The sequence below is a fragment of the Topomyia yanbarensis genome, chromosome 1 (genome assembly GCF_030247195.1).
Source record: "Topomyia yanbarensis strain Yona2022 chromosome 1, ASM3024719v1, whole genome shotgun sequence".
Taxonomy (NCBI): domain Eukaryota; kingdom Metazoa; phylum Arthropoda; class Insecta; order Diptera; family Culicidae; genus Topomyia; species Topomyia yanbarensis.
The window spans coordinates 1,998,450-2,011,115 of NC_080670.1; the positions used below are offsets into that span (position 1 = coordinate 1,998,450).

Sequence of the window (12,666 nt, forward strand, 5' to 3'; positions counted from 1 at the left end):
ATTTTCTTCCTCTATAGAGGGCGTCGTTACTTCCGAAAATTCGACGTTCCAAATTTATGCGTAGCTTCGCGGAGTTGTTGAAGGCGCCTGGTTCTATCGCTTGATAAAAATTTTCCATAGTCAAGGTCTGCTGCTGCTTCGTCTGGGTTTAGCCCATATTCCTGTGAAAATGCGCAGGAATAATTTACAGTAAGTTTTAGTGTTATGCTACAATACAAAAACAATAAGCTTTAACGTTTTTACAGTAAATTTTAATGTAAAATAGACTTTTACAATGAAAAAGGGGGGTGGTTATGTATCTTAAAATAAAAAAAAAAATTCTCCATGCATTTTTTTCTCGAAAACAGTAAAATTTAATGTGAATGCACTGTATCAGTTTTTTGCTGAACAGTGAAATTTATTGTTACATGAATTTTTATTGTAAATCTACTGTGAGAACTTGGCATCGAACAATGTTGAAACAGTAATAACTGTGATATTTATTGTTTTATTATTGTTTGTAGGGTAAATGCTATTCTAAAATTCTATCCGGGTAGGCTCTTGAATCATAAGATGTTTATTAGGGGAGGGACTTCATTATCAATTCATTGACTAGTTGGAAGCATGGTTTGGTTCAGTGCAATATTCCCAAACGAACAAATACGCCTAACGTTAGACTTCTCAGCGAAGCACTCGCACGCGCTTTGAATCAAAGAACCATCCAATCGCCAAAAAGAACAACACCGGCTTGATAACGCTAATTGGCGCGCAGAAAAGGAGCTTCCCTCAACCGTCACAAAAGCAATCCAATATGATAATATATGTATGTACACATTCACCGACAGACAAAATCCGCTCACTTCGCTACTAACAGCAATGGTAGTACTGGACAGGCCAAGTAGAATTGTAAGGCTCCCCCAATCAGTAGCACTTGACCATCTCCCGCGGGCAGATGAGTTTGATTGATCACCACCCGGTCATAGTCCAAGTAAAGATAATAATCACCGATAACGACGTATCGACGTATCTTCGATTTGTTTGCGTGGGGGTACAGATGAAGAGCTAACTAGCTGCAATTCGCAAGTCAATTAGAGCTCAGATTCAGTTGCAGCTGGATTGTGCAAGGTGCCGGTGTTATCAGCAGTTGCGGATTAATGTTACACGAGTGATTTTATTTTAATGCAGTCGCGTTTATTGATGTAACTAATCTTAGCTAAGCTGGGTACTGTTTAATTTTGTGAGACAAGTGTGATATCGTGCCGACATTGTGATCTGGTGAGAATGTTGCAACTAGTACGAAGTGCTATTCGTAGTAAAAGACAGTATGTAGCCGCTCTAGTGGGTAAATATTTGCACCCTTTCATCTTACTTTATCGAATCCGCTAGTTTTAGTCACGTTGACTGGTCCACCGTGTTTAGTGTGGGCCCCGAAGAAGTCTCCTATGCTGTTTGCTTCGCGTACTGTATGTGAATGGCATATGAAAATTTCAAACTGTTAGAGCGTACCAGTAAATGTGTTTGAATGATCTAACGAATTGCGCCCGATCGAAAAGGTTCAGTTTAAAACCACAGGTCTGTAGGCATTATTGATTTGGCAAAGTGTTAATAGCGCTATCATTTTTTTTCCTTTTAAAAGGCCTGAACAGCTTATGAAGAAATTTTTGACCATATTAAGCTCCGACTTCTTTCCAAATTCAATTAATGCATTTTCGTACATTGCATGCATGTTGTTATCATGCATTGAGACAAAGTCTTCGTAGACAATACTGATAACCTTCATGATAAGTAGTTCATCAATCACATTGATTCAATTGTGTCATTAAACTGGAAGAAATTTTATAAAATTATATTTTTTGTGGAATTCCAAGAGATAATAAATAAGTGAAGAAGAACAAAGACGTTAATTTTAGAGTTTTTAAAGGTTTGTATTGCTCAGAGGTGAAAACGATATAACGTGTACAATAGTGTACCGGCCAGTCGGAAGAAATCTCGCCTACTTATCACCCACAGCATGCAACCAGCGATTGCAGCAATGCTAGTTTGTTTACGAAAACCAAATATCTGGGCCGCCCTGTGGTAAAAGGTAGTCGAACAAATCACTAGAACCCAAGTAGTGGCTTAAGCGCTACTTATACAGTTTATAATCAAGGAGGGTCAAGATGGTTGGGTAACTCATCCACACTCCGGAAGTTAGTCACCTTCAACGTCTAAGTATAGTTTTAGAAAACCTAACCTTATATGTTTGAAGAAAATGTCTCGAATGCATTGTCTGGTTCCGTCAATGCTCTGCTACAAACCTTCGCTATATAATAGGTTATAATCATTTCTTGTGATTTTTTTTGTTTCATTGAAATATAAATTAAGGGGTTAGAAATTGAAAAATAACTCCTCTAATCTTAACCCTGCTCCACTTTTTAATTAAAAAAATTATGGCCATCTTACCTTGCCTTGCTGGTAGTAAAAATATAAAAAAACAAAACTGACAAGAATTGTGTAAAATTAACCAAATCCATCACACTGTTAGGTAAAATCAGTAGCTTTGCATAAACATTGCAGCGAATCGTCCAAATTGTTCAAAGATGACCTGTGATTGATAACCGCATGCCAAATTGTACTACGTCTGGCAGAAGACTAGCATGACGGTCAATTGATAAGATTATACAATACCGAATGCAATAGTATACGCGTAAATTCGGACCCAATTGATTTCGGAGTGAATTGCGCAGAAAGCGTTAACGAAAGCGAGAGAAAGAGTGAGTGAGGGAGATTCATCCGGAAGCTTTCTGGGCTTTATCTATAATGACTTAATTGGATTGATAAAGCATCCGCTATATGCTGTCTGCTGACGTAATAGATTGCTGCTCAAGACGCCGTTAAGGACATTATACAAGCGAGCCATAACACACCCCTCCACCCTGCCTAACCATGCATCTGACATGAACAAATATAAAAATACGTGTTTCAAAACACTAACCTTGCCGGTGTTCCACGTAACTGCTACTTAAGGAAGCTAGAACATTTTCCTACACAATCAACCCGAGTTTTTGACGGAAAGCCATCTGTAGTTCTTATTTTGTGCGAAAATATCACTCCTCTTCACTTGGGGTTTCTTTTCGAAACACTCTTATTTTTCTTCTCGATTTTATAGCACATTTTCAAATGCACTTTAATCACACACCACTGCAAAAATACCCGCGAAACTTTAATCGTTTACTAGCAAAACTTCAAATTGTCTGCCACTGTGCAGATGACCGAAGGAAAATGTGTGAAAACTCTCATTTGTGCGTTTGAATTTTCACTTCGAATTCCATTTTTTCTCAATGTAAACAAGCGAGTCGGTGCCTAGCAACAAGCGTGCGTTACTGGCTTCCACATATCTTCACCTTTATTTAGGATGATATTCACGATTGATAGTACCTTCCAAAATTATTGTTAATATTCTTATTTTCGTAAATTTGGCCTCACACCTTGTATAGTTGTTCTTTATCAATTTTCTTTTAAGCGGATTTTCGAATTTTAACGACTTTGATAACCCGAATGTTACTACATCTTCCAGCTAACCTTGCCATCGCCTGTATGGGCGCCAGCATGGCGTGGACATCGCCCGTCGAATCAAAGCTAAACAACTTGGAAGAATCTCCCCTTTCCCGTATTCCAACCCCAAGCGAACTTTCCTGGATTGGATCAATATTAACGCTAGGATCTCTCACTGGTAGGTCTCAAGAACCAAATGTAAACATATCTACGACATTTTTTCACCACCCTCTTCCATTTTCAGGTCCTGCCTTCGCCGGTATCGTTGCTTACCGATTCGGCCGGAAACTCGCTATGCTATCCAGTGCCGTATTCTTCCTGTTATCCTACGTTCTATTCCTAACGGCATCGTCCGTCGCACAGATCCTGGTGGGTAGATTTCTGCAAGGTTGCGGCATTGGTTTTGCCATAACCATCACGCCGTTGTACGTCGCCGAAATTGCCACCGCTAACCGGCGAGGTTCTCTGGGATCACTGGTTCAGACGTTTATCACCTTTGGACTCTTGGTTGACTACACTATCGGCCCATATGTCAGCTATACTGCCTTCCAGTGGATTCAGATGGTTCTTCCGATAGTGTTCATCGTAGCCTTCTCGCAAATGCCGGAAACGCCCCAATTTTTCGTGTCGAAAGGAAACTATCCAGCTGCTGCTCAATCTCTCGCGTACATCCGTGGAGAACCAATCTCAGAACTACAGCATGAGTTCAATGCAATTCAGCACTCGGTGGAGGAATCGATGCGCAATCGAGGAACAGTTCGAGATCTCTACCGAGATCACGCCAACTTGCGGGCACTGATCATCTGTACGGGAGTGGTCATCTTCCAGCAGCTGTCCGGCATTAATCCGGTGCAGTTCTTCGCACAAACGATCTTCGATAAAACCGGCACCGGTCTGCGAGCTGATGTATCCGCTATAATATTGGGTATCTTTCAGGTTGTCGCCAGCATTGTAACGGCTCTAATCGTGGACAGAGTTGGCCGAAGACCTACACTCCTTATCTCAGCAGTTGGTATGTGCTGTGCCCTTTCCGCTCTTGGAACCTACTTCTATTTGGACCATACCGGTTTAGAAAGCATCGATCGGCTAGCTTTCCTACCGGTTCTTTCGCTGGTACTTTTTGTTGTCATGTTCTGCACTGGTTTCGGACCGATCGCGTGGGTTCTGCTTGGGGAGATGTTTGCTCCCAGCATAAAATCTCTTGCCTCATCGATTGTGTCCTCCATCTGCTGGTTGACCTCGTTCTTTGTCCTCTTCTATTTTACTGCTCTGGGTGAAGCGGTTGGAACTCACTGGCTGTTTTGGATCTTTGCTATCTGCTGTGCGGTTGCATTCGTGTTCACGTACGTGTTCGTGGTGGAGACCAAGGGGCTAAGTCTGCCAGACATTCAGGCGCGGCTCAATGAAACGGCACCGGTGGTGGTTGCTGATGATAAAAGTTAAGCTATCGTAATGATTGCGATTTGTATAGAGTTGTTTTGATTCCACGATGACAGGCCATAAGTTTTCGTAGCGGCAGTACTTGTGAAGTGATTGGAAGCTCCTCCAGATAGGAGGTCTTTCTCAAGTGGGTCAACATTGAAGCGTTTCAAGTGGGTCGGCGGCGGTACGTCAAAGACGGGATGAAATTTGAATCTATGGTGAAAGATTTTTTTTCGAATCCATCTGCCATCCTGCCTACTTTTTGGTTTTGACATTTGCTTCTCAGTTTTGCTTGTGAGCAGGCCCGTAGTGTACGGTTGGCCCTCACTAAGGGCGTCAACGAAACGAAATCGGATTCCGCAAAGGAGCATCGACAGTGCTCGAGAGTGCTCAAAAGTCATCTAAACAGAAGCGAAGAGGGGATCGATACTGCGCTGGGATAGTGCCAGCTGGGAAGCCATCGCTGCAGCGCTGCATAGAATTAGGGTTCCCGACTATCTATGCCAGATCCTGAAGAGCTACTTTCAGAGGAGAGTGCTGCTGGACGAGACGAGCGAAGAGCAGAAGTGAATGCGACTCACAGCGGGCGTTCCTCAGGGCTCCATCCTCGGTTCAACACTTTGGAACGGGATGTACGATGGGGTCTTAATGCTGCAGCTGCCCAGGAAAGTGAAAATTGTGGGTTTCGCATACGACGTGTCACTAACGGTGATGTGTGAGACACTTGAAGAAGTGGAGGTGTCGGTGACGGAGGCAATAGACGAGATCGAGGCGTGCGACGCCACTATGCCGAGAAAAACTGCCAAGAAACGGCAGATGCCCGGTATACTGGTGGAGTGCCGAGATTGCAGCTCTACAGTCAGCCTGCCTCAGAGCTAGACGTAGGATGCAAAGAGCTCGCACCGAGGATGCAAGAGAGAACCGCCGTGAAGTGTTTCGAGCTGCGAAATTGGCCCTTAACAAGGCTATTAAAAGCAGCAAGAGAGCGTGTTTTGACAACCTGTGTGAGAGTGCCAACGCGAATCCGTGGGGTGACGCCTACAGAATTGTGATGGCCAAGACCAAAGGGGGCTCCTCACCCGCAGAATGGTCTCCGGACCGGTTGACAACGATTGTCGAAGTACTCTTCCCGTCTCGAGCCACAAGCCCCTGGCCACCTGCACTACGAGACAGTGACGAATGAAGAACTACTCGCAGTGGCTAAATCCCTAGCAATTAACAAAGCTCCAGGGCCGGATGGAGTTCCAAACAACGCTCTCAAGGCAGCGATCATAGCGAACCCGAACATGTTCAGGCTAGCTATGCAGAGATGCCTTGAAAAGTGCCGTTTCCCCGATAGATGGAAAAGGCAGAAATTGGTGCTGTTGCCGAAGCCCGGGAAGCCGCCAGGCGACCCATCGGCGTACAGACCAATCTGTCTGATCGACACGACTGACAAACTGCTTGAGAGGATCATCCTCACCAGGCTAACCCCGTACGCGGAAGGTACGGACGGTCTGTCAAGCAACCAGTTTGGCTTTCGGAAGGGTAAGTCCACAGTGGACGCTCTCAACTCAGTGATAAATATTGCCGAGATAGCGATCCAACGGAAAAGGCGAGGTATTCGATACTGTGCGTTAGTGACACTTGACGTGAAGAACGCATTCAACAGCGCAAGCTGGGATGCCATCGCGCTCTCGTTACACCGGCTTAGCCTAACGATGGGTCTGTACCGGATCCTGGAAAGTTACTTCCAGAACCGCGTACTGCAATACGAGACCGATGCCGGTCAGAAAAGGGTTCCGATTACCGCCGGGCTCGATCCTAGGCCCGGTGCTGTGGAACCTCATGTATGACGGGGTTCTGAGACTGAAGTTCCCTCCTGGGGTCAAGATGTCCATCAGCTCAAAGGTGTGCGCCAGTAGACGTAGGTTACTGGCAGGCGTTGCCGTATCTATCCTCAGGTATGGCGGCCCGTCATGGTCAAGAGCACTGAGGGTAACCAGTTACCTACAGAAACTGGAGAGCACCTACCGCGTGATGTGCCTCAGAGTGATATCTGCCTACCGCACGGTGTCACACGATGCATCCTGCGTGATAGCGAGCATGATGCCAGTCGGGCTGGTCATTCGGGAAGATGAGGAGTGCTTCGAGCTACGTGGAAATAGGGGAGCCCGCGAGCGCACCAGGGTGACCTCGCTCGCCAGATGGCAGCGTGAGTTGGACAACTCCTCGAAAGGTAGGTGGACCCACCGGCTGATACCTAGCATATCGAGCTGGGTGGGAAGACCCCATGGGGAAGTTCACTTCCACCTGACACAATTCCTGTCAGGCCATGGCTGTTTCCGACAGTACCTCCACAGGTTCGGGCACGCGGAGGTCCCAGTCTGCCCGGACTGCCCAGGTGTAGACGAAACTGCCGAACACATACTGTTCGTATGTCATCGGTTCGACGTCGAAAGAAGAGCAATGCTTGACGTCTGTGGCTGGGACACAACCCCTGATACCCTTATTCAGCGGATGTGTCAATCGGTGGAGAAGTGGAACGCAGTCTCGTCTGCTACCATCCAGATTGCCTGTAGGCTACAGGTAATCTGGCGAACCGAGCAACAGACGACGGGCACGGCTAACTAGTAATTGGTTAGCTGGAGCGAAAAAGGCCAAGCGCAAAAAAGGGAGTGAATGGTCTGTTCATGCCGAGGCAGGTTTGGCGCAGCGACTGGCAACCGCGTAAGGGGTAAACCCAGCCACCCCGAAGCAAGACAGAGGAGTGAGTGTATAGGCGTATAAGTGGACTGCCTCATGCCAAGACGGGAGGGTCGTAGCGTAGTATGTTGGGACTTAGCTATCGATGCCTCATGGCGTGGCAGAGGAGTGAAAGGGTGAGCATCCAAGTCAGTCTCACACGGCATGTGAAGGGTGAGCACAAAAGTAAGCCTCACATGGTATGGTAGAGGCTAGCATAAAAGTAAGCCTAGCAAGGAATGAAAAAGGTGAGCACACAATTCAGCCTCGCATGGTATGTCAGAAGTGGGGCCTAAGAAAAATGTCCCACATGGGATGCCAGGGGGAGTGACAGAGGTACAATAGAGTGGCACGATCGAGAGTGAATCAGGTGATAGGGTGAGCACCCAAGTCAGCCTCACATGGTATGGGTGGGGCGAGCACAAAAGTAAGCCTAGCAAGGAATGAGTAAGGTGAGCACACAAGTCAGCCTCATACAGGACGTATGAACGCGTGAGTGAGAGTGAATGAGTACATTAAGTACAGCCATCCCCCAGAAGTAATACCGAGAGGTAGTTCCTGGGAGGAACGATGGCGGAGCCCAATGGAGTTTAGTCGGTATTAATGGCAGCGTCACCATTCGAGCCCGACACGCCCCCAGTGCACCCCGTGCGGTAGATTGGACCCTACCAAAAGCACGTGTACTGGGCTAGGACGTAAAGGTCTTCTCCATTGTAAAAAAAAAAGACGGAGGTGTTGTAGGCCAGCAACTGCAGAGCGGTTCAGCGGATGCAGATCGACGTCGGAGGGCACGTGATTGCATCGAAACGTGCACTGAAGCAATTGGGAATGATAATCGACGACCGGTTGAGCTTCAACGACCACGTTGACTATGCCTGTGAAAATTCGGCGAAGGCAACGAACGCAATAGCGAGAATCATGCCAAACGTCGGCGCCCCGAGAAGCCGCACGAGACGTCTGCTATCTACTGTTTCGTCCTCGATACTCCGATATGGGGTTCCTGCCTGAGGTGCTGCCCTGAAAACCAAGCGGGACCGTGAAAAGCTGAACAGGACATTCCGGCTGATGGCCGTACGAGTTGCGAGTGCCTACAGAACTATATCGGACGTGGAATGCTACCAGCGGAGAAACGCACGTAACGCAAGGAGATTGGTCCGAGCGGACTCGTTGGCTTAATGGCAGCAGGATTGGGACAACGCGGAAAAAGGAAGGTGGACTCACCGACTCATCCCAAATGTGTCGGCTTAGTTGCATAGCAAGCATGGAGAGGTGAACTTCCATTTGACGCAGTTTTGTCCGGGCACGGATGCTTCCGGAAGTACATGCATCGGTTTGGACATGCTTCGTTATCCCTTTGCCCGGAGTGTGCGACTGTGCAGGAGACACCGGAACACGTGGTCTTCGAATGCCCTAGGTTCGAAGAAGCTCATAGGGGTATACCTGGTGTGACATTTGACAATATCGTCGAAGAGATGTACCACGACGAACATATCTGGAAAGCTGTCAACATATTGCTTACGAGCATACTCTTCGAGCTGCAGAGGAAGGGGCGAAGGGACCAACAAGAAGCCACAAATCGGGTTTCGAGAGAAATTCCGCCGCCGGGGAATTCTCCGATTGTGTAGACTAGGTCCACCGCCGGGGACCAGTTGAGTAGTACGTGACGTAGCTCCGAGTTTGGGTCGTCGGGACGCCTGTGAACCGGATGTCAAGCTTCACCGGAATCGCCGGACCGACCTCGACACCTTACCGGGTAGCTCGTGAGTAGGCTAGATCCACCGCTGGGGATTAGACCGAGTAGACCGCGTCGCACAGCTAGCAGTAGGTCGTTGGGGTGCTGGTGAACCAGAAGCTACGCTCCACCCGGAATCGCCGGATAGACCTCAGCACCTACTGTATGACCCGTTGAGCAGGCTAGAACCACCGCCGGGGACTAGATCGAATAGATCGGGACGACGCGAAGAGCTAAATGGCTCATGGAAACGAACATCGGTATCAGGAGAAATCTACCGCTCGAGAAAGTAGAGCGAAATGGAACGCGAGGGAGCCAAATGGCTCAAGAAATTGTGGTGCTAAAACCAAAGAAGAATCGGTATCGGGAGAACTTCCTTCACCGGGGAGCTCGCTGTCGGCGTCAGCTAGATTCACCGCCGGGGACTAGGCTGAGTAGACCGCGACTAGACACCACCAGTCGCGGGTCGTCGGGGCACCAGCGAACTGGACGCCCTGCTCCACCGGAATCGCCGAACTGACCTCGACACCAGGCTGGTTGGCTCGGTTTTGGGAGAACTTCTCTCGCCGGGGAATTCTCCGTCGGAGTAGGCGAAGTCAACCGTCGAGAACTAGACCGAGTAGGTCGCGAACAAGTCGGGAGCTCAACGAGTAAATGGCGCTGAATTGTACGAAAATGGAGTTGCGGTGCTAACTGGCACAAGGGAGCCGAGTCGTAGTGCTAAATGGCATAAGGGAGCCCCAGGGCTCGGTGAATTAGACAATCTGAAGTTTGCCACCCAGATTGTCTTTGTAAGGGACTACTACTAAATAGTTGAAATAGAGTGGGTGCTATGCACATAAAAACCCCTCCCCGAAGCAATACCGTAATTGCATAGCATTTCTTTACATGAGAAAGGCAAAACATCTTATTAGTAAGCAGCATTTTGAATGCACAACAGCAGTAAAACAATTTTCAAGCGCAGCGCAGTAACGTAGCCGTATATCAGGTCAAAAGCGGCTTTTAAATAGCATTTAAAACTAGTCAGTGATCACGCTGTCGATCTCTACTTTGCAGGCGGGGATGAAGACACAGCTATCAGCTGTCTTGGATCTATCTTGGATAGAAGAATGTGTAACAACAACAGCAGCAGATCATAAAAGCATCTTTTTTACTCGCTTGTGCAAAAAGAATGTCGTGACGGTATTTGGACTGATAACTCAACTCTCATATTATGCACTGTAAAGAATAATCCACCAACCAGATGAAAGCTTCTAAATATTGTATTGATATTGCAGAAAGTTAGTCCACTTGGATTTTGAAGTTAAGGATCGAGCTCTCTACCGAGAAAATCGAGCTTGTAGTCTTCCTTTTTTTCAAAGTTTGTTTCAAGTTTTGTCTACCTTCTCCTTGTGGAGTATCTAAGAAGCGACAAACGTTCACACAAAATCTTCTCTGCAGTGTTAGGTTATGGCCGTTTCATGGGTTGATCGATTTTTAAGCACCCATGCAAAATAAAAAAAATTCCCTAGGATATCCCTTCACTCGGGAATCGCGTATGTATCTTATCGGAGACTGTGACGCTACTTGTGGACTCAATTATTTGAGCTACTATCAGTACAACTATTTATTTCCGCTATGATGAAACGCTCCTCACATCGTATCAACAGTTCTATAATAGCGAAAACAGATATGCACTTCGATAGTGACTATCGGATGAAACAGGATGCACCGCAGCAAGGCTACGTTTCGAGAGTTCATGGTCGCAGCTGTTGGTAAGTTCAGTAAAAACATCAAGTCTCAAAAAAGATCATTACATTAACCTTCCGTAGCAAGCCTCTCCGGCGTCGCCATGGGTTTGGCGCTCGGGTGGCCATCGCCAATGTTCCGTAAGCTGACGGAGGTCAACCTGGAAGACAATCCCGTTGGTTACGTTATCGAGGAATCCGAGCAATCCTGGATCAATTCGGTACTGGCAATTGGTGGATTCTTCGGGCCATTTTTAGCGGGATACATTGCGGATCGGGCAGGACGAAAGATCGCTCATTTACTCAGTAGTGTTATCCACATTGTTGGCTGGATAATGCTGCTGACGGCGAATAATGTGGCACTCATGATCGCCGCCCGTTTCGTGCTGGGATTCGGAAACGGATACATCCTGATCACGCTGACTATATACGTTGGTGAAATCGCTAGCGACAAGTACCGAGGAATTCTTGGATCATTTCTGCAGATTGGTCAAACTGGTAAGCATCCAAATTGTTGATAAGCTGCCGATACATAACGAATCCGTTATTTCAGTTGGTATTCTGTACGTTTACTGTATTGGTCCGTACGTTCCGTACTCCTCATTCCAGTGGATCTGTTGTGCGGTTCCGATCGCGTTCGCCCTCGGTTTTATCTACATGCCGGAGACTCCTCACTATTTCGCGTCGAAAGGCCTATTCAATAAGGCTACCGAATCGTTGATGTATCTTCGGGACGCTACAGCAGAAGAAGTCCAACCGGATCTTGAATGCGTCAAGCAGTACCTTCATCAAGAACAGGAACAGCAAAAGTCTAATGCATTACGGAAGCTCTTCACACAGCGGTCGAACCAGAAAGCTATCTTCATAAGCTTCTGTTTGTTATCGTTCCAACAGTGGACAGGAATCGACTGTATTCTGTCTAACAGCGAGTTAATCTTTGATAAGGCTCGTATATCACTTTCCGCAGATATCTCCACTATCATCATTGGAGTCGTCCAGGTCGTTTGCTGTCTTATCACTTTGCTATTCGTAGATCGCGTTGGCCGAAAACCGGTTCTGATGTGGTCCTCGTTGGGACTCACCGTATCACTCGGTTTGCTCGGAGCATATTTCCTGCTGGAACCGATGGGTGTTCCATCGCAGCACATTAGCTGGATTCCGCTAACCGGAATGATCGCATTCATTGCCATCTACAATTTTGGCTTCGGTCCGGTTCCCTGGGCTATTGCCGCGGAGATTTTTGCGTACGACTTGAAACCTCTAGGCAACACGATTAACGTGTCCGTAACGTGGGTGTTGGATTTCCTGGCGTTACGATTCTTTCTGTTGATCAGCGAGGCTTGGGGGTTCCAGTGGGCGTTCTGGATATTTGCGATCGTTTGTGCTGCGGCATTCAGCTTCACGCTGATTTTCGTCGTGGAAACCAAGGGATTAAGCCTGCAGGAGATTCAGGAACGACTCGGCGAACCATCGAAGAGAAAGGGTAAGTCATCAGGTGTTAGCAATAAAGGCGGGATTTAGTAATCATTATCAATTGACTAGTTTCAT

General features: G+C 47.1%; 2 protein-coding genes across 3 annotated transcripts; both read left to right on the plus strand.

The window, feature by feature from the left end:
* Positions 1-915: 915 nt before the first annotated feature.
* LOC131676583 (facilitated trehalose transporter Tret1-like) lies at positions 916-4,981 on the plus strand. Of its 2 annotated transcripts, none has more exons than XM_058955720.1 (3): positions 916-1,321; positions 3,536-3,691; positions 3,758-4,981. In XM_058955720.1, exons 1-3 carry the CDS (start codon positions 1,261-1,263, stop codon positions 4,954-4,956), a joined length of 1,416 nt encoding a protein of 471 aa, XP_058811703.1. In that variant the 5' UTR covers positions 916-1,260; the 3' UTR covers positions 4,957-4,981. The 2 variants fall into 2 exon arrangements, with proteins under 2 accessions (XP_058811703.1, XP_058811704.1); XM_058955721.1 differs by having other exon boundaries at positions 916-1,254.
* A 6,072-nt stretch (positions 4,982-11,053) lies between these two features.
* LOC131676586 (facilitated trehalose transporter Tret1-like) lies at positions 11,054-12,652 on the plus strand. Its single transcript, XM_058955724.1, has 3 exons — positions 11,054-11,145; positions 11,203-11,616; positions 11,672-12,652. The coding sequence occupies exons 1-3, from the start codon at positions 11,097-11,099 to the stop codon at positions 12,637-12,639; spliced, it is 1,431 nt and encodes a 476-aa protein (XP_058811707.1). The 5' UTR covers positions 11,054-11,096; the 3' UTR covers positions 12,640-12,652.
* Positions 12,653-12,666: the final 14 nt, after the last annotated feature.